Consider the following 21,596-nt stretch of genomic DNA (forward strand, 5'->3'; position numbering starts at 1 on the left):
ACATGATCGCAACGAAACCCGATATGATTTCTTTGGGGGTCAGGTGACTTGGGCGGGGGATTACTGTGGACATACTGTTTAAAAATTAACATAGGGGGAGGGGTCAACCCACTCACCCCCACCCACCCTTTGCGTGTTTCTAATGAAGTGGCCCCTTGCAGCAGCCATCCACCGAAAAAGTCAAAGCGACAACGTGCGCAACGTCTCGGCAAAAAACAAACGCGAGCTGTCAAATTTCGTAGATGCTGTGGCGGCAAATACGTTGCCCCGCCCCCATACGCCCCTTTCACACGCCCCCCTCCCTTTTTTTTTACATTCTCACAGGGCTCATTGTGTGACGCAATATTGATTATCCAACGTGAAGGGGTGCGCACTTTGCCTACCTTTTGCTCTCTCTCTCTTTTGCTCTCTCAGTACCCCCCCTTTACCCTCTCTCTCTCTCTCTCTCTCTCTCTCTTTCGCCTCATGCCTTCAGCATCTTCCAGCAAGCACGCCGCGATGGACTTTCAGCCCTGTTCGCTCCCGTCGCAAGCTTAATCACTGAAGTGCGTCGGACCTCGCTGTTATTTTTTTGGAGTGGTGCGGCGGAAGGGCGTCGAAGGGGGGGTGTTGGAAAGAGGAAAGAGGAAAGGGGAAAGAAATCAGCAGGCAACACAGGTGGAATGATCTTTTTTACGATGCTGCGGTATAGATGATTGAACACTTGGAGCATGCACTCAGCGCAATCAGTCACTGGCGCGTCCTCCTTGTCGGAAATTGAGATTCGGCGCACTTTTTAGGGGTCGGCAACTAAAGGGATTTTTTTTCTCGAACCCCCACCCCCCCCCCTCCATGTTGAAGAGCCCAGAGGATGTAATGTTTTCGTTGGCGCACCGCTAACCGGAACAAATCAACCCTCACACTTGCTGGTCTTTTTTCAATTCTGAAGAGGAAATAACGCAGAGAATGAGCTTAACAAGAGCACCGTTGGGATTGTTTTGTTCTTGAAGATCCCCCCCCCCCTCAACCCCTTACCACCACCCCCTGTGTTCTCTTTCATGGCATCTTTTCCACGCCAAGACTCCGGTCGCTGGTCGAGGATGTCTTCAACTTTCTGGGCTTTTGTGCTTCTCACCGCGCTTTTGGTTCTCTACTGCGGTAAGTGGTGCTGCTGCGCGGGTGCCATGCCGGTGCGCGGTAAGGAGTTAGAAATATGGCATGATGGCTATTCTGTTCTCAATATTTTTTTTTCCGAGGGATATGCGCATTTTGGTCACGTGACACCTGCCATTCCGTCATGGTGTGCTAATTGTGCGCTAGTTGCCATAAAACAAAATAGGTTTCTGCATTGTGGTTACGGTGATAGACATACAGGAGGAAATGGTCTCTGGAGGGGTGAGTGGGGTATAAATAGAGGGGGTCTTGTCCTGACATGACAAAAAAATGAAAAATGCTACCTGGGTGTCTGTATGTGAATGTTGACATGTTTGCCAAAGAGGCCTGATGCGCTCTCATGTCATTCAGCCTACCAATATTGTACATATACACACACAAACGCACACATGTAGACACATCTTGGGGGGGGGGGGGGGGGGGGGGGGACTACGCCGCCATGGTAGACCCGCCGAGGTCAAACGGTCATGTGTCAGTCATACCGTTATCGGTGCGAAACAGTGACTCCGGAGAAGGCATCAAAGCGCAAACTCCTGAAGAACAGCAAGTTCATTCGACCTTATTAGGCAAATGTATTCACACACACACACACACACACACACACACACACACACACACACACACACACACGCACACACACACGTACACAGACATACACACACGTACACACACACACACACACACACACACACACACACACACAGAGGGACCGACTGTGTTTGCGAATGGCACTTTCGTTCGATTGCATGTGAGTCACGCGTGAAAGAAAGATCCAGCTGGCAACTGCGCTCCAGCCCACCGCATGTGGAAAGGAGAGGGGAGGTGCGAGGATAAATAAAGTCTACAATGAGCCCATCAGCTAATGATAATAATAATAATCCATTTCATTTCTAAGCGCCTTTCAAGACTCGCAAGGTCACTTTACAGTCACAGGATACGTTTTTCCGTGGGTGAGCAGCAGCAGCAGCCACACGCGGAACCCGGAAGTTAATAGATAGAAAGATAGCTAGCCAGCTAATAGATAGCCAACAGATAGCAAGCTAGATAGCTAGCCACCTGGATAACTCTATATCTAATAGCTAGCTAACTAGTAAGCTAGATAGTTAGTTAGCTAATACACTGAATGTCACTATTAAATACACAGATAGAAAGCTTGCTAGCCAGCTAGTAGATAGCTAACAGATAGCTAGCTACAATTCCCCCCTAATAAAGGCTAATCCAATCCAATCCAACAAATCCGCCACAAGGTGACAAAACGAGCAAATAGAAATCCATTTATTGCTCTGTCGACACAGCTACGTCCTGTCTTGCTTGAAGCACATTAGCTAATCGTTAGCTTTCGTCGCACTTTCACTTTCATGAAAAACAAGTCGAATTAGGGTAGAGAAAACCTGAGATTTACCTTCCCAAAGTTGTTTTTTTTTCTCGAAAAACAGCCAAAAGAGGTCGCAGCTTTTCACAAGATTGAGTTTGCTTTGTCATCACAATGACGGCGGTTTAATCATTAGCCACCTTGTGCCTTGTCGATTGATTTCCCTGCTTCGGGACGATCAATGGAGGTGGCTCGGGTGTTTGTTTGAGTTACCGAGTCCCCACCTGTGGAGCTCGACCTGTCGCCCCGGCGACACCTCGGCATCATAATCGGATGTTATATAACAAGTTCAGGTCACACTGCGCTCAGCTGTTATTTTGGTTCCCAATCGCGCTCACTTTCTGGGCTGAAGATCTGAACTGACGACAGCTACGAGAATCAACAACTGACTGAACTGCGTCTAAACCGCGGCCTTCCGAGGGGGTGCCGAGAAAAGGAAGTTGAACTCATTCACTGCGAGCAGAATTAATTCAGGGGTGAAGGGAATGGGATGAGAGAGAGTGTGAGCTAGCTAAGTAGCTAGCGTGCTAGCTCTTAACTCATTCACTGCCATTCACACATTTATTTGGCAATTGAAAATATGACAGTGACATTCCAGAATTTGTTTGAGTTTTGTTTTCTAAAGCTTGGATGCCGATAAAGCCCTGGCCATGCCTTTGGCAATGTTTCTTCCCCTCCACAAGGGGGCAGCATTTCCATTTTTTCCATGTTAGCGCTTTGTTCCAGTTTCAGCTGTTAAGCACTATATGAACCAATATGTATGTATTGCATTGGATTTTGGACATCCACCCTCATTTCAAGCTTATATAACTCTAGACCCATATAATTTAGGAATTAACTCTTGTTTTTCTTGATGGGGCTGCCGTTAAACTGTTGGTCAGACCTCTGGCATTGTTTTTCCTATTCCACAAGGGGGCAACATTTGCCTTTTGTCCATGTTAGCGCTTTGTTCCAGGTTCAGCTGTTGTTAAATTGCTATATAAACCAATATGGATAGTATTTTGGATATCTGCTCTGATTTCAATCTCACATAACTTCAGACCCATATAACTTAGGAATGATCTCTTTTTTTCTGATAAAAGAAGAGAGTCTAGGGTTTCATACACTGCATTGAATGTTTATGGCGTCCTAGAACTCAATATTCTGTGGGTCCTGGAATCCGAGTGACAATGACAAAAAACAATACACTGGAGTGGATACATTATTGCACGTTTGGCAGTGAATTGGTTAACATTGGGGGTGGATTGACAGGAAAGAAGGCCGTGCATTAGGAATAAGAAAAGCCAATCCCCGTCGAGCAGGAAGAGGAGGAGGGCATGGCGAGAAGAGAACAGTGAGAAGAAAATCAAGTCAGGGACGAGAGACGAGAGCGAGAAAAAAACGGTAAAATAAATGGCAGCCGCTCAACAATATAACGGCTTGAGCTGGAAGAGGCTGTTTGAAACTCTAATCACAGCAGAATGCTTCACTAGGCACTGATTACATTCTTTAAAAAAAACGCCTCGAGCTCCCTCCTCTGGAACCTCTTGGCTGTACATTTTTTTTTCTCGTTATCACTCTTTATTCATGAGGGTGTCGCCTGCTCAGGCCGGGCGAGCTAATCAGTATGCTAATCTTAGCTATCGGGTTAGCCACAATTTTGCACGATTCTGGTTGCTGATGCGCTTGACGTTGTTCAAACTACTTCCAAAGCGCCCGGCGACGTGTCCCAGCTAGCGAACCGTCATCACAATAGAGCATATAATTTTCCGTGCATGCTTCCAGACTACTTTTTTTTATGTCTGAGAAGCTGATTCACCAGCCGGGGAAGAAGGAGACAAGAAAAGAAAAAGAAAAAATAAATAAAACGGAACCAGACTGACCTCACTTGTAGGTGAACACGTGCACATATTTGAATATGTTATCCTATTTCCAGCATAGCCTGCAGCTTTTGTGAGGAAGGGAGTGCGAAGGAGGGGGGGGGGGTAGCAAAGCGGGCCCCGCCGCCGATGGCCCGGGGAGGTAAATTCATAAGAGGGACTTGTTAAGTGCGAGAAAGGCAAACGGCACATTATGGACCCGGAGAAAAAAAAAATTGGGCCAGAGTGCGTATACATATTTGAAAAGCTTTTTTTGGGCGGGGTGCTTTTGCAAAATGTAACGAAAGTGACGAGCAAATTTGTACGAAAGGGGGAGCATTTGCCGTATGGAAAGCCTCAACTTTAGTAAGTCAAGTAAGACGTATTACCATTTTGCTAGTTGAAATATGAAATATTAAGCAGGCGGGGGATCTTTTTCTGCGAGCGCTAAAGGGGTCCGCTAAACACCGGCGTTCCAAACGGTGATCCTCGGGTTGGCGTCTAGCGGCCCGCCGGTATGGTTGCGAGGCCCTGGCCCATCCGTCATCCCATCAGCGTTAAAATGTGTCGAGGTCAGCGAGCTTTGAGGCAATTACGTCGCACCAAGACACTCATTTATGGCTGACGCCAACAGCTTAGGAAGCTCGTTGAATACCGAAAACTAACTTTTTGCTTAAAGTTTGATGAGGAGTATCTAATTAGTGGTCTTGGGTGCAGGCGGTATTCTGATTTTTGGAAACACATTGATCAAGTCTGATTATTTATCCCTCGGCCTGATGTATCAAACCACTGCCATAAGTCATTCACTGCCAGACATGTGCATAAAATGTGTCCATTCCAGTGCCAGGGTTTTCGTCATTGTCACTTGAATTCCAGGACCCACAGAATATTGAGTTTTAGGACTACATAAACATTCAATGCAGCATTAGAAAACTTAGACTCTCTTCTTTCATCAGAAAAAAACTGTTAATTCCTAAATGATATGGGTCTGGAGATATATGAGTTTGAAATGAGGGCAGATGTCCAAAATACAATGTATACATATTGATTTATATAATACAGTAAAGTCTCGTTATATCGATATTCAAGGGAGTCCGAAAAAATATCGATATAACCGGGACTATCGATATATCCGACCCTGTTTGCATGTAATTTTCTCCATGCACTAACACTACTCACCATTTAAACTTCAATATAAACTAATCATTGTCACAATAACATTCAAATAAAGTAACACTACTCACCATTTGATTACAATGCTCTGATCTGACCGATAGCGCTTTGACGACAGCTGAAGCTAGAAAAAAAGCGTTAACATGGGAAAAAAAGGAAATGCTACCCCCTTGTGGAAGGGAAAAAACATTGCCAGAGGTATGGCCAATGCTTTATCGGCACCCAAGCAAGAAAAAAACATCACATAACGGCGCTCTATGTCATATTTTCATTCTTCTCCGTTTTAAACTTAGTCGCCACTGGGGTTTCCACGGTTACCATCAAAGCCACTGCGACTCCTCAACACATCAGTCAACTCACTTGTTTAGCAAAGTCTAGCTATCAAACGCGTCGCTACATTCCGTCATGCTCAAAAACCTCCCGGTGTCACACTTCCACTCGCGTAAGACCAAGCCTGCCGAACCGCCGTCTCCCCAAATCGCATGCTAATATACGCTGACATTTACTTTATGGAAGCTAACCGCTCAAGCATATTCTTTTAGTTTAGCTACACGACTGGCGACATGGCTAATTGCATCCCAAATGTTGGCTGTCCCATTAGGAATTAATGTGCTGTTTGGAGGACTCTGTAAAAAGATGCCGTGGGCCGACGTTCCATTTTTCGGTCAATCGCGAGTGAAAAGCAGAGAAAAATGCACCGATTAGCGCAGCTACATAGCTAGCTTCTACGACCAGCGATAGCAGAAAGGTATAAACAGTTAAGAACAAAGGTTCTTGGGTGTCATGAATGCAGAGTGGTAAACATGTCAGGATGACGCAGAGAAAGGTTAGCGGTTGAAATGACATGATGTAATCGCTTGTAATGGCTTTAAAAATACAAATAACGCAATCAAGGATAATGAAATGGCTGGCGGGAGAGTAGAAATTGCTTCTTTTTACACACTACAGCATCCCGGGTTGAAATAATCTCCAAGATATTAATTTTTTTTAGCAGTAACGGTAGAAAAAATAGGTCGGAAATATTCCGGGGGATTGTCGTTCTGGGTTTATCCGAGGGTTTAAAGCATGAAAAATATTAGACATGCATTGTGAAAGTGCTCGTTTGACTTTTTGCGTTCAAACCAGTTCATTAAGTTGAGCAAAGGCTTGTACTTAATTGGGTCAGAATCAAGACAGGAGCTTGGCGCTATGCTTCACTCTCAAGAGGATTCACGGATGCGCACTTTTGCATGTTTTGCCTCTGGCCAGTAAGCCCATCCAGAGAGAGAGAGAGAGATAGAGAAGAGAAAGAGATGCTAACGCTAACCCCTTAGCCAACGCCCGCCACCTCCTCCCACCTAGTCTCCTTTATCACTACAAAAAGCCAATTGCTTGGAAGAAAATGCCAGAATGGTGCTTTGAATTCCTGGAGGGGCCCATCACGGAGACACGGCCCACGGAGCCGAGACAGCTAGCATCTGGAGCAAAGACACAGTAGCGTAAGTGGGGGAGGAAGGGGTAGGGGAAGGAGAAGAGAGCAGGATGAGCAACCAGAGAGCGACAAGAGAGCCCGGAATGGCGAACGCGAGACAGACTGAGGTAGAGGTCGACAAGGGAGCCGTAGGAAAGAGGATTGAAGGGGGTCTAAGGTGGGGGGTGGGACAGTTGAGCCAATGTGACAAAAGACAGACAGACGACGACACCGAGACGCTCCGCCAATTGACAGCCAGCCGGGGAATAAAGTCAAGTAACGCCACGTAGCCTGCAGACGGCGGCGGCTCGGAGGCTCTCCGAAGCGAAAACAGATATTACATTCGAAGAGACAGAAGCCATTTGTCACAAACGGGCGGCCCGAGAGGTAGTTAAGGCGGCGCCGATAAGCACCCACAGCCGGGCGGGTTTGATCTACGGGACATCGCCGACGCCGTGAAAATTGTGCTGAAGTCAACTCCGCTCAATCTATTCCCCCCTCTCGACATCACAAACTTTGCCGCCTCTCAAAGTTATGTTATTGGACCCGTAGGGCGGTCCTGACTCGAAGCTCCGTGGACCACTCCCCCCCGCCACCACTGCGTACCACTGATTCGCGTGCTGACGGCCGCAATTCAACGTTAATGTGTCCATCGACCGGATACACAAGACATTTATGGCTTCAGTGATAGCTGCAGTCCAGAGAAGGATAGCTTCCACAGCCGCATTAATCAATCATTGATCGATCAATCGGTCGATCGATAGGTCGGTTTATTTATTTATTTATTTATGTAATTGTTTATTATTTGTTTATTATTTGTTTGATTGTATATGTTTTAATGTATGTATTTATGTATTTATTTATTTTTGTTTCATTATTCGTTTATTCAATGTGTTTTATTAATCCATTAATTGATTGTTTGCCATACGAATATGTATGTATTTATTTATTTTATTTGTGCTTAATTATGCAATTATTGTGTAATTTTATTTGTTTTTATGAATTAATTTAGGTATTGTTTGTTATCCATTTATTTATTTGTTTGTTTATTTATTTAATATTTTTAATTTATTCATTTAAATGCCCTTGAGAGTTTTGAAAGGCGCTTATACATGACATGTAGTATGTATTTATTATTTACTTATGTTTAATTTTTCATTTATTTAATTTTTGTTTCTTAATTAATTAATGTATTGTTTGTCATCCATTTATTCATGTATATAATTAATTTTTCGGGGGGTTATTTATTTATTGTTTGTTTGTATTTATTTAAGCGGCCTTGGGAGTTTTGAAAGGCTCTTATGAATTAAATGCATAATTTATTTATTTATTTACTATTTTTTTTTTATTTATCACCCCACCCCAATTTGGTAATGGCAACATCGACTCGTTTGTTTCCACCTGCACTCAGACTCGTCATCACCCGCCATTGTATCACATCTGAATGAGTTGGTGATGAGATCACACCAGGGTTAATTTTAATTTGAATCATAGCACCCGAGTGGCTCCTTGACTGCCATTTTTGGCCGTGAAAAAAAAAGCAATTTCATCATGAATTGCGCTTTAATGGCGAGGAATGCTCATTACTGCCCCTGCCACATTTCAAAGCAACGCGCTATCATCAGATGTTACAGAAGTCGGACATTTTGACAAGATTGTTGCGGGTTTGGACTGCGGTCAGATTTCAGTTTTAGGGTAATTTATCTAAGGCAGAAAAGCTAATTTTAGGAAAGACATCCGGGATTGACCGCTAACGCCCAATCTCTTGAGACTCAACGTTGAGGTTTACATACCCCCACGCACCCCCACCCCCTCTCAACCTGTCCTGTGAATTTGTTTCATTCTCTATTCAGTGAATCGATCGCGATTGTTGCCTCAGAAAAGGATTGGCGTGTAAGAAGTCGCACTGGGAATGTTTACATAGAGCGCAAAGTCGAACCAAGAAAACATACGGTAATTGCTTGTGTGGTATTATGATAACGGGGGGCTGTTTATCTTTTGTTGTGGGGACTTAGATGATTTTCCCATCTGTTTTCTTGCGAGAATACACATTTTGTTTATTTATTTATTCATTTTAGCGGTAGCTCGGGTACTAATTGCCACATGTCTCTGAACCTGCGAAACAACCAAGATTGACCTGAGATTAGCTAGCATTCACTACCTTTGAACTGACCAAAAAAGGGTTTACCAGTAGTTAGGGTGGGGGGTTGTTAGCGGTATTTGTATCTCCTTTAGCATCCGCTCTTTGGTTGCGCGAATGATATGGAAGTGGCAACACGCCTGCCCTCATTTATCTCGCGCTTCGCAACAGTCTTATCGGAATGTGGAAACAATGAACTGATTTGCGGCCGCCGTCGCCGGGAGTAAAAAAAAGGGGATGCAGTCAAAAGATTTGATTTGAAATTCCGCTGGAGGGAGGGGGGTACAGACGCTAGACCGTGACACGGCGCTAATGAGACGAGCCAAATATGAAAGTACACGTATGAAAATCCGAACACGGTGGAGGTCAAATATGACAAGCGCGCTACAAATGAGCCGTGGTTCTATGTGAGTTAGCGATGCATTGGGCGACTGGCACATGGGGTTCCCCCCTGCAGGGTTTTTCTATGTGTGTGATGTATACAATGCGCGACCTGATTCTTCATGACAGCAGATGACTCCCGCCGCCATACATGATGTATAACGTCCGCTCGCGCCATATGTTAGCATGCGTCGACGACTCGCCCGTCTTCGAGACGCTTTGATTGTTTCCACGTTTGAGCAAATCGGGCAGCTGGATGGCATCTGATCAAATGTGAACTCATTCACTGCTATTCGCAAATTTAATCGGGAGATAAAAATACGACGTCGAGTGACATTCACAAATTTGTTCGGGTTTTGTGTTTTCAAGCTTGAGTGCTGATAAAGTGCTGGCCATGTCCCCATGGCAATGATTTTTCTTTTTTACATATTACATAGCGCTAGCAGCATTTCCCTTTTTTCCATCAAGCGCTTTGTTCCAGCTTCAGCTAATGTGAAAGCGCTATATGAACCAATATGTATGTATTGCATTGGATTTTGGACATCTGCCCTCATTTCAAGCTCATATAACTCCAGACCCATTTTTTCAGATGAAAGAAGACAGTCTAAAGTTTCTTACGGTGCATTGCATGTTTATGTAATCATAACACTCAATATTCTGTGGGTCCTGGAATTTGAGTGACAATGACAAAAACCCTGGCAGTGGAGTGGACACATTTTTGCATATCATCTGGCAGTGGAGTTAATCTCTCCAACGGGAGTGTTTTGATTGACGGAGCAGATGAAGAGAACTCCGCTTTTCACGTCGTCGCAAGACGATCCATTGTTGAATGAGACCCACCTGATCCCACTCTCACTTTGCGCATCCTTTTAGCGAGGCGACTTAGAAGCGGGAAAGCGCAAAAAGCAACTAACTGCCCGATCCTCTCGCCAGCTATCGCCTTCGCAGACGCGACTTTGTCCGATCCGCGGCCCGCTCGGATAAAATGCTAAAAAGAGATGATTGACGTCGAAAAAAATCGGTTGTGCTAGCTGTCGCTACTTAGCGCAAAGTCCTCCTTCCGTAGCCTGAAAGTCAATTTTTTTTTTTTTTAACACCCGCTCGCAGTTTGTTCCCAAGACGACTGATTACCTTGAGTCCTTTTCAGGTTTGTGTTGATTTCTTTTGCGAAACCAACAACCACCGAGTTCACACCGGAGGACTATTCTTTTCGGAGCCACTGTGTGCTTTGGAAATGCCCCTTCGCAACCCACCCGCACGCTTTCTCGCGGGAACCACTTATGTGTGTTTATTTAATACGGCGAAGGCGCAGGTGAGCGGTCGAAGGGAGCAAAGAGGAGAATAGCGCCACTTGAATGGGAGCTGGATCGCGTCCTTTTCCCCCACGCTTACAAGCGGCGCCTGACCGTGGCATGGCTTTGCGGTCGCTGTCAATCATCCGTAAGCTGCTACATAAAAGCGGCCACAATGCCTTTTGGTTCATTCTCACCAAAAGCTTGACTTTTATTTTTTTTGTATGCGCGTTTCATATTGCTTTTATGACGCAATCATTGCACGCTTTGGTTTTGTGTTATCTCCAAGGCGAGGGTGCAGTTTCATCTTGTTTTTAGGTGTCGTTGTCATCCTTTTAATAAATGAACCCATTCAATGCCAGACGATGTGCAAAAATGTATCCACTCCAGTGCCAGGGTTTTTGTCATTGTCACTCGAATTCCACAGAATAATTGAGTTTTAGGACTACATAAACATTGAGTGCAGTCTAAGTAAGCTTAGATTCTCTTCTTTCATCAGAAAAAGAATTAATTCCTAAATTATATGGGTCTGGAGTTATATGAGCTTGAAATGAGAGCGGCGGTACAAAATACAATGCAATGCATACATATTGGTTCATACAGCGCTTTAACAATAGCTGAAGCAGGAAGCAAGCGCAAATACGGGAAGAAAGGGAAATGCTGCCCCCTTGTGGAAGAGAAAAAGCATTGCCAGAAGCCATGGCTAGCGCTTTATCAGCACTCAAGCATGAAAAACCCAAAACCCAAAGAAATTCGGGAATGGCGCTCTATGTCATATTTTCAATTCCCGAATAAATTCGTGAATGGCAGTGAATGAGTTAAAACAAATTAAATGCAGTCAGTTGATGATGTTAGCTAGCGCAAGCTAGCTAGCATCATGACAAACACAATCAGAAAGTCTGTAATGATATAATGATAATGATTTTATATATATATTATCTCTGAAGATTATATACATGAGATAATGATAAGATAATATCATGAAAATAGAATAATAATGATAAGAAAAAAATAATAAGAATAAAAGATAATCACAAAATGGTCGACGTGCCTTTTTATACTGAACACAACTACACAACTAGAGCCGCTACATGAACCGACTACAATGAAACGGACTCTAGTGTAAGCACGCGACTGCTTTTGGTGACGGCGGAGACGAACCCCCCCCTAAAATGCCCCCCACCGATCTCCTCTGTACAGCTTCCATTCAATAAAGACGCTTCAGGGGCGTTCTGGAGTAGCATAAAGTAGTGAGCATTCAATTCTGCCTGAAGTGTGCTCACTTCGATGAAAAAAAAATGGATGGAGGGGGAACTATGGGTTATTTAAAAGCTGCAGCTCGAATCAACCCAAATTGCACCTAAATTTTACATGGCCGCCAGGGAACCGCGTCGCACTTTGCATCAAGAGCACGTCGCTAAGTGTTGCTGCGTGACTCGTTGACCCCGCGAAGGCCGCAAACGCTCGCGTCGGCCTGACCTCTCGTAAAGGTCGAGGCGTTCCGCAGAGGTTCCCGCTCTGTGAACATGAACGCAAATTATGCACGTTCAATGGGTGAAAGATTAACTCGTGTCACTGTTAAGAGTCACTCAGCCCTCAAGTGACATTCAGAACATGAGAAAAAAAATCAGGTATTGAGAGCGGCTACACAAAATAAACCAAAAGCAGGCTAATATTTTGCCGTCTGTAATACGCGGTGCGGCGTTAAAAAAGAAAATGGATGCCCTCTTCATCTTATAGCGGTGATTAAAATTGCAAGGTACCGATCTGAGTGGAACTCCCCTGCAATTCAGTACTTGGCCGGAAGCTTAAGCATGTCGACTTTCCCCGCGGCCTCTTCAGACGTTGACTAATTAGGCAATTACCCCCACCGTGAGGGTGTGGGATTGATCCGTCCACCAGCTATCCCTTACTGAGTGTATTCATTCATTCATTCATTCATTCATTCATTCATTCATTCATTTATGTATTTATTTATTTGTTTATTTATTTTTGGATTTATCTATTTATCTATTTAGCTATTTATCTATTTATATATGTATCGATTTATTTATCTATTAATCTATTTATTCGTCTATTTATCTATTTATTGATGTATTATTTTATGTATTCGTCTATTTATGCATTTATTTATTTGTGTATTTATTTATGTATGTATTTATTTCTATTTTCCCGGCGACATCCCAATTTCGTGGTTAGCAATGACAGTTAGCATCCCAGCTAGTCTCTTAACTCATTCACTGCCATTAACACATTTATTCGGGACTTGAAAATATGACGTAGAGTGCCATTCCCTAATTAATTCCTGTTTTTTCTTGCTTGGGTGCCGATAAAGCGCTGGCTAGACCTTTGGCAATATTTTTCCCTTCCACAAGGAGGCAGCGTTTCCCTTTTTTTCCATGTTAGCGCTTTGTTACAGCTACAGGCCTATATACTAATATGTATGTATTGCATTGTATTTTGGACAGACGCACCCATTTCAAGCTCAGATAACACCATATCATTTTGGAAATAACTCTTTTTTTTCTGATGAAAGAAGGTTTCTTTCGCTGCATGGAATGTTTATGGAGTCCTAAAACTCAATATTCTGTGGGTTCTAGAATTCGAGTGACAATGACAAAAACCCTGGCACTGGACTGGACACATTTTTGCACATCGTCTGGCAGTGAATGAGTTCATGAGAGAGACTAATTTGAAACTAAAGCAGCGATCGATTTACGAGTGCTCCCGCTACAGTTGTGGAGTGTCACTGGCTTCGCGGCGGACATTTGTCGTCATCCGATAATTACCGTTTGCCTCGAACGTACTCTGCACAGAACGGCCAGGACCATCTAGATTCACGCCAGCGACGGACGCTGATATCAAACAGCCCGATTCACAAAAGAAGCGATTTGAAAGAAGGTCATACGTTGCCGATCGAGCCGCCCGCCGTCCCGTTGAGACGTGGTAATGAGCTCTTCAAACCTTGAGAAGCAGGCGCAACTCACATGTTGGGCTGTTGTTCTAACAATGGGAGGGTTTATCAGTGCCAAAGCCTTTGGGAGGGATGGAGCGTTAGCGCAGGCTACAGTCGGAGATATTGTGGACAAAAAAGAGACACGGGGGGAGTGTATGAGGCTGAGAAAGCAAAGGAGCGAGATGGAAATCCATATGGATAATAAAAATATAGAAATGAATCCCCTCCAGGATGTCGCGTGTGAACAAAGGCGGGATTCAGCATGCAGAAGAGACATGGTAGCACTCTACACAATACGACACCATTTCAGATTCACCTGCCGATTGACAGTTGGGTATGGATATACTTTGGGCCGCTCAATCACCTGGTCCAGTCCAGTGCCCGGGATTTTGTCATTGTCACTCAAATTGAAGGACCCAGAGAACATTGAGTCTTAGGACTACATAAACATTCAATGCAGCTTAAAAAACCTTAGACTCTCGTCTTTTATCAGAAAAAAAAAGTTAATTCCTAAGTTATATGGGTCCGGAGTTATCTGAGCTTGAAATGAGGGCAGTTGTACAAAATACAATGCAAGACACATTGGTTCACTTAGCGCTTTAACAACAGCAGAGTAAGAGCTCTTCTTTCATCGGAAAAAAAGAGTTAATTCCTAAATTATAGGAGTCTGGAGTTATACGAGGTTGAAATGAATTGAAAATTGATTTATATACAGTAGCGTTGAAGCTGTAACAAAGCCCATTTTGTGTAGTTTTAAGGCTTAGAAAATTAGAAAGTAGAACATTATGTTTTATGGGGACCTGGGAACTGATTATTCTCATTTTACTGGTTTCCTATGGGAAATTATTTTTTGGGATACACATGTTTCGCCTTACACATTGTCTGGGAACCAATTAAGTTTGTAAACCAAGTTATCACAGTATTGAGTTTTAGGACGACATAAATATTAAATACAGCGTTAGAAACCTTAGACTCTCTTCTTTCACCAGAAAAAAAAACGAGTTAATTCCTAAATTATATGGGTCTGGATTTACATGAACTTGAAATGAGGGCAGATGTCCAAAATACAATGAAATACATACATATTGGTTTACATTGTGGAATGAAAAAAAAATGCCAGAGGCCATGGCCAGCAGCACTTTATCGGCACCCAAGCATTAAAAAAAAAACTAAACCCGAATAAATGCGTGAATGGCAGTGAATGAGTTAATCAAGAGTGTTTTAATCGGATTGGGGTATTCATGCCATCTCAAAAGTGGTTTGAAATCTGACGGGAACTAACTTGACTTTGACCACAAAACAAGCGCGATATTCTTTGATGAGTTCTGCGGCAAATATCGATTCATCTTCCAACGGATTCATACATCAACGCGGCGTCACAAGCAAGTCTTCAAAAAGTTATTAGACGTGTTTTATATTTGAAAAAAAAGTGACAGTGAACGAGTGGAAAGGTGATGGAATCAAATGTGATGTGATTATTCCACTAAGTTTATTAAAGGCGCAGTGACACCGTGTTGTAAACGAGACGGGGGAAATGGATTTATGAGGAAATAACTGGAGGAAAAAAATTACCAAGCGAAATTAAAAAGTCTGCTTTGATTCGATGCCAGGGGCCCGAGGCAAGAAGCAAAAAGATTTCCGATTGAGTATGTTGATAAACAACCATGTCTTATTTTATTTTTACTCAATCACTGCCAGACGATGTACAAAAATGTGTCCACTCCAGAGTTTTTGTCATTTTCACTCGAATTGCAGGATCCACAGAATATTGAGTTTTAGGACTACATAAATATTTTAATGAAGCATTAGAAACCTTAGACGCTCTACTTTCATCAGAAAAAAAAGTTAATTCCTAAGTTATATGGGTCTGGAGTTATCTAAGCTTGAAATGGGGGCAGCTGTATAAAAACAATAAAATACATACCTATTGATTTATATAGCGCTTTAAAAACAGCTGAAGCTGTAACAAAGCGCTAACATGGACAAAAGGCAAATGATACCCCCTTGTGGAAGGGAAAAAACATTACCAGAGGTCTGACCTGCGCTTTATCGGCACCCCTCGCAGGAAAAACCAAAACCCGACATAAACTTTCAGTGCAGTGTTAGAAACATTAGACTCTCTTCTTTCATCAGTAAAATAAGTGTTAATTCCTAAGTTATATGGGTCTGGAGTTATTTGAGATTGAAATGGGGAAGGGGAAAAAACACATGACCAGGATCGGCAAACCAGCGGAAGGCAAATGTCATGCTTTCAAATTCGCAAACAAGTTCGTGAATAGCAGTGAATGAGTTAAGCGCTAGCTAGCTATTTAGCTAGCTCGCACTTTCCCTCCCTTTCTCTCTCAATAACTATATATCCATCCCCTTCGGTCTGACCAGCGCTTTATCGACACCCTCCACAAGAAAAAGCAAAACTCAAACAAATGGCGCTCCACGTCATGCTTTTCAATTTGCGAATACATTCGGGAATGGCAGTGAAAAAGTTAAGCGCTAGCAAGCTACTTAGCTAGCTCGCACTCTCCCTCCCACTCCCGATATATATATATCTCCATCCCCTTCACCCCTGAATTATTTCTGCTCACCTACACTTTCTTTTTGGATTTGAAAGTCGCACTTGAGTGACTCTGAGGGGTGTAGGGGGACGAGGGGGGGGGGAGGACCCCTTCTGCAATCATAGAAATGTGATGGATTTCATCACTGAGGCAGAAGGCTTCTGCTCTCCTGAGGTCTTTGCGAAAGGTGGGATCGTTCCGAGGTGTGCACCTCCTAACAACAGCGCACCCGCACTTTTGCCGCTGGGATCTCCTCTGGGGATGGTGGGGGGAAGTCAGGGGTGGGGGTGGGGGGGTAGTAAGTCCTTCATTCAGTGACCTCAGAATTTCGACTCAGAAGAACACAAAAGTGGAAAAAAGAGTAAGGAGTTCGAGATGTATCATCAGAATTAATGCGGAACATAAACAACAGGCCAATGGCATACAGACGGGGGGGGGTTGGATTGGCACGGTTGAAGCCCCTTTGCAGGCGCTTTCAAGCCACATCCTATTAAATTCCCCATCCTTTGTTTTGACAGATTTCTCCTGAACCGATTCCATAAAAAACAAGATCACATCCATATTTTGTTTCTTCTGCCTTTGTGACGGACGGATCAAGCTCCCCCCCCCCCCCCCCCCCCCCCCCACTGTGCCAAAAAACAGTTCATTGTGAAAGATAGGAAGAGAGAGAAGAAGGCGACGGGGGGTTGGGGAGGGGGGTTGTCAGCCGCATTAATGTCAAGTGGACATCATTCCGCGGGCCCCGTCAAAAGGCCCTTCAAAGCGTTGGCGATCAATCTTCTTTGTGATCAGCTTGATGAGATTTCCGTTTTTTTGACGGGAGACTATTTCCCCCCACCCTTGAGCGGGAATGCGTAGCGCCGTCGGGGATTTAAAAAAAAAAACACATTGGGTGGCGATGGTATGAGCTAGCGGCAGGCCGCCATGTTCTCTCTCCCCGCGTGGACTAAAACATAACATGTGACACTGCTACAGTTCGTCTTTATCAGCTGCTGTAAACATAATAATAATAAAAATAAAAAATGATTTTGTATCTTTGCAGAAAGAGCTGATAAATATATTTTAAAAAAAGAGCAAGCAGGAAGCTGCCGGAGCACACCTGGCTCTGTGATGATAAAGGGGGCAGGTCATGGCTCACGGCATGCATTTGGGTGGGAGGATAAAATGAGGAGGGGGGGGGGGGGGGGGGTTCAAGGGAGGTGAGAAATCTCGTGGGTTAAAAAAAATTCAAGGCCAAGGAAACTGCCCATTTTGAGGGTGGGCGAGCGCACCCGTAACAAACGCAAATGAAATTTGGTAGTCATTTGGACCCCCCCCCCCTCCCAAAACCTCCCGCTTCTCCCCTATCGAATGTGGTTTCACTTATCAAAATAAAAATGGCTCGAGATACGACATATGCGACGCATAAACTGGACCACAATAAAAAAAGTCAATTTGTTTTGCTAACAGAGTGCTAGCAAAAGTGCTAGCGTCATCTCGTTTTCAGAAAAACAAACATTATTTATTGTTTTTTAATAGCTTTTTTTCTGGAATCTATAGATGCTATTATGCTAATTGATTAGCGCTAATCTCTCCAAAATATGGCGACGCAGTTTATGTCACGTCGCCGGCGCTTCGGCGAGGCTATTAGGCAAGCGTGCTAGCGCTAAATGTCTAGCGTGAACTGGATGTTTGGTGGACGGACAAGCGGGATGGAAGATTAAGTATGGGGAGGGTGTAAATAAAGAGGCTTGGGGAAACAAAGGCAAAAAGAAGAAGAGAGTTATTTGGAAAGTTGGGGGGGCAAAAGGGCAAATCAAGTGAGGATCAATGAAGAGCAAGAAGCTAACAAAAGCTATTCAACTTGCTCAAAGAATCGAATCACGTCAAGATACTTTCATTCGACCTCACGTCCAAAAAATATAATCATAATAAATAAATAAAAGATGGCGGCTGAGGCGCATGTTATTGCTTCTATCAACGTGTCGCCGTTCTTCCCTCATTTCCATACATATATTCGCCGCTCGCTTCGTATGCAAAAAAAAAAAAGAATTTTCGCACCCTTTCGCATGCCTAGGGGTCATCTTTGGCGCCCTTCCCTCGTAATTGTTACGTTTCGGTTGGCGAGCACTGGGTGGCACTGTAAGGCCCCGTCAGCAGCCGCGGAGCTAGTGGTCGTTTTAATTAATGGCAGTTAAAAGGACTCCCGGCACGATCATTCAATGGCGGGTCATTGTTTGTTTCATCTAGTCATGGTTTTGTTTGCTACTTTGGACCTTTCTGTTCTGATGACTTTGTTGTTTGTGATCTTGTTCCTGCTGAATTTGTCAAATACACTCTGTTCTTCCCTCCTGTTGGCTTTTGTTGGGGGTTCCACCACCACCATCTTGAAAACCGTGATAGAAGCATTGAATTTTGTCAGCGGATTGATTTTTAATTTCTGCCTCGCCGATTTAATTTGACACCCTCGTTGCATAATGTGATCAATAGTGATGAGTCAGATGCCCCCCACCCCCACCCAGTTGCGCTGAAAGAGGCGCTCCTACCATTGTCAAGTCATCAAGGTCGTGACGAGTGATCGTGGCCACTGTCGTATTTCATTTTTTTTGCGGTGAATTTACTCCACTTCAATTGCTAGCGCGTAAATTCTGTTTGTTTACGGTGCAAAATATCCGTCAAGAGGTATCCGGGAATTATTCACGTTATAGATTACGGCGACGAGAAGATTAGAAAGTGATCAGGAATGCGCATTTCATCTTGTCAAACAACTGAGATACAGTAAAGTCTCGTTATATCGATATTCAAGGGAGTCCGAAAAAATATCGATATAACCGGGACTATCGATATATCCGACCCTGTTTGCATGTAATTTTCTCCGTGCGTGCATGGAAATAGTATCGATATAACCGGGACTATCGATATATCCGATATCGATATAACGAGACTTTACTGTATTTTAATTGAGAATGCTAAACCTTTATCGGACATCTGCGTGTTTTTTAGATATTTTTTTGCAGCGTAATAAAGTCATTTCGGGTATTCAATTAACGTGTTTTTTGATCCATAACGCTTTCCGTACCAAAGACTATCAAAACACACGTAGAACGACAATGCAACGACACTCACAGGCATGCATTCTTTATCCTCGACACGACACGCCTAATAGTAACCTGCATTTGTGTGCAATGGTTAACTCTGCGCTGGGTACATAAATAAAAACAAAAAAAATGGACAAGCGAAGTGACGGAACTACAGACGCAGTCCGCCGACAACTCGCCCAGTTTCCAAAGCAAATTGCGGCATTGTTTGATTTCAAACAATGTTATGCACGACACCCCCCCGCCTTCCCGAGAGTGTCTCTGGTCTTTCTTTGGCGAAATACAAATAAATATTCATTCAATTATCCCTCTCCGCCACTCGGAAATGAGTTTACTCGGAGTTCACAAACGTCGCGCATCAAACAACGTCCCAAAAGTTTTATATTTTTGTGTGTTATGTCATAAATGTCTGCCGCCTCAACTTTTTATCTCTGATTAAATTGTAGGAACGTTGTCGTCGGGGCACCTTTAGTGGACGTTTGCCTTATGTTGCGGCTTTTCCCTCTGATTAAGCCCCCCTGGCGGCTTTATTGGCCGTGGGAAATAATGGGAAACACTGGATGGCGCGCTTGGTGGCCATTATTCATGGCTTTTATTGGCATGGGCTCCTCCTGGCGTACGGCCAGTGACCTGCGAAAAGGACAAAGCGAGGAACGCCTCACTTGGCGATCGGGCGGAATAGAGGAGGGATGTAGGTGGGATGAGGATAACGCTTTATTAAGTCATACGGCGCGTGGGATGCGGCGTCCCAAAACTGATCTCCGTGTAGGAAGAGGGGAGGATTTCGATACTAATATCAGACACGTGGAGTCTAGACAGCATCGCTAATCCACAAAAGATGAGTCCATGTCCCCTTCCCTTGCCGAAAAATAGACTAAAATAAGAGCTAGCATCAGCGCACCACTGCCTCAACGGACTCTTAAAAGTCTGGCCGTGATGTTCTAGCAGTTCGCATTTGTCGCGAGGATCTGCTCAAAATCAACAAATCGGATCTCCCCGTGTACTTCAAACGAACCGTTGGCGGTTCTCATGAAAAATACAAATCAGCGCAAGGGTCTCGAAGCATACGGGGTGTCACGTTTTGGTGAACACAATCTGTTCGCGAATCGGCTGAGAGACACAATTGATCACAAACTCTGGGACGGTTACCTGTACCTGACCCCATCGAGTATCAACGTGGACGTCCCGAACCTTGTCTAATGTCAACATGTTTCGTTCAAGCCCCTAAATCCCCCGTTTTTGTCTGAAGCTAGCAGTGATGACAATCTGCACATTGATGAATAACTTAACAGGCGAAGGCTAATTGCCACGAGGTGTCTGCGAAGGCGCGTTATAAATATTTCCTCTCATTTACACCGACCGCCGGTGTCACTTTGAATCGCTGCGACAATTTTTAATGTTTTTTTTTTTTTAACAGGTTGCCACGTGTTGGGTGTCAAAACAGGTGCTGAAACATGTCAGCCTGGCGAATAACTCTCCACGGAGACAAACTCTCACACACTGTCAATGTAACTATATTTAGCTCGTCCAACGGGTGCCGCGCTTGCATCTACTCAGTCCATACCAACGTCTTTGAAGTGTACATTTGACATTTCACCCCACCAAATTTTTGTCCTGGTTAAGTCTTCCGTCATCGGAACTGGCAGCCGGATATCCAAAGTGCGTAGTTTGGCAGTAGATAGCAGAGACTGTTTTTGGCTAATTAGAGCGGGGAGCTTTTGTGGCGCCATCACTTGTCATCCGGTTCAATTAGAAATGCGAACAAGTGGGCATGCTAGCAAGAACCTGAAAGAGTGTTATTCGGGGGGGTGACCTACAAATGCTTTTGGCGCATGTGTCTGTCACTGTTGCATATTTGCATTTTTCTCTTTGAGCTTTAAACAGCACGCGGGGGTTATAAATATGAGTTGGGGGGGGGGGGGGACAATTGCATTTGTTTTGCACTGCAGGGGCGGGATTAAGCTAGCTATTGTTTGCTGCCATTGGATGTTTTTGTTCCTTTTACGGCGCTTTCGACGCTAACCCCTGTTACGCCCCGCTAGCAACGCTTCGTAAGAATTTCTAGCAATACTATGAGGATATTTGGGGGTAAATATGTGACACTTTTTTTTGTCGGCGACGATCACACATGTTTGTTTTTGCTAGTGTGGAGAAAATTGTGTCGTTTTTATGTCGGAATTCCAATATAAAATTAGTGTCAGGTTGTGCCGGCA

At 44.0% G+C, this 21,596-nt stretch overlaps 1 protein-coding gene across 1 annotated transcript in view; it reads left to right on the top strand.

The window, feature by feature from the left end:
- Positions 1 to 432: 432 nt before the first annotated feature.
- Positions 433 to 21,596, top strand: part of tafa5a (TAFA chemokine like family member 5a) — a 73,700-nt gene continuing 52,536 nt past the window's right edge. Inside the window, exon 1 of the mRNA XM_088989250.1 lies at positions 433 to 1,137. Coding sequence (XP_088845376.1) covers positions 1,038 to 1,137 — 100 coding nt within the window. The 5' untranslated portion in view covers positions 433 to 1,037. The remainder of the gene's footprint in view (positions 1,138 to 21,596) is intronic.

This window comes from Hippocampus bargibanti, linkage group LG22, assembly GCF_051943395.1.
Source record: "Hippocampus bargibanti isolate YZ-2025 linkage group LG22, ASM5194339v1, whole genome shotgun sequence".
In the NCBI taxonomy this organism is placed as follows: Eukaryota; Metazoa; Chordata; class Actinopteri; order Syngnathiformes; family Syngnathidae; genus Hippocampus; species Hippocampus bargibanti.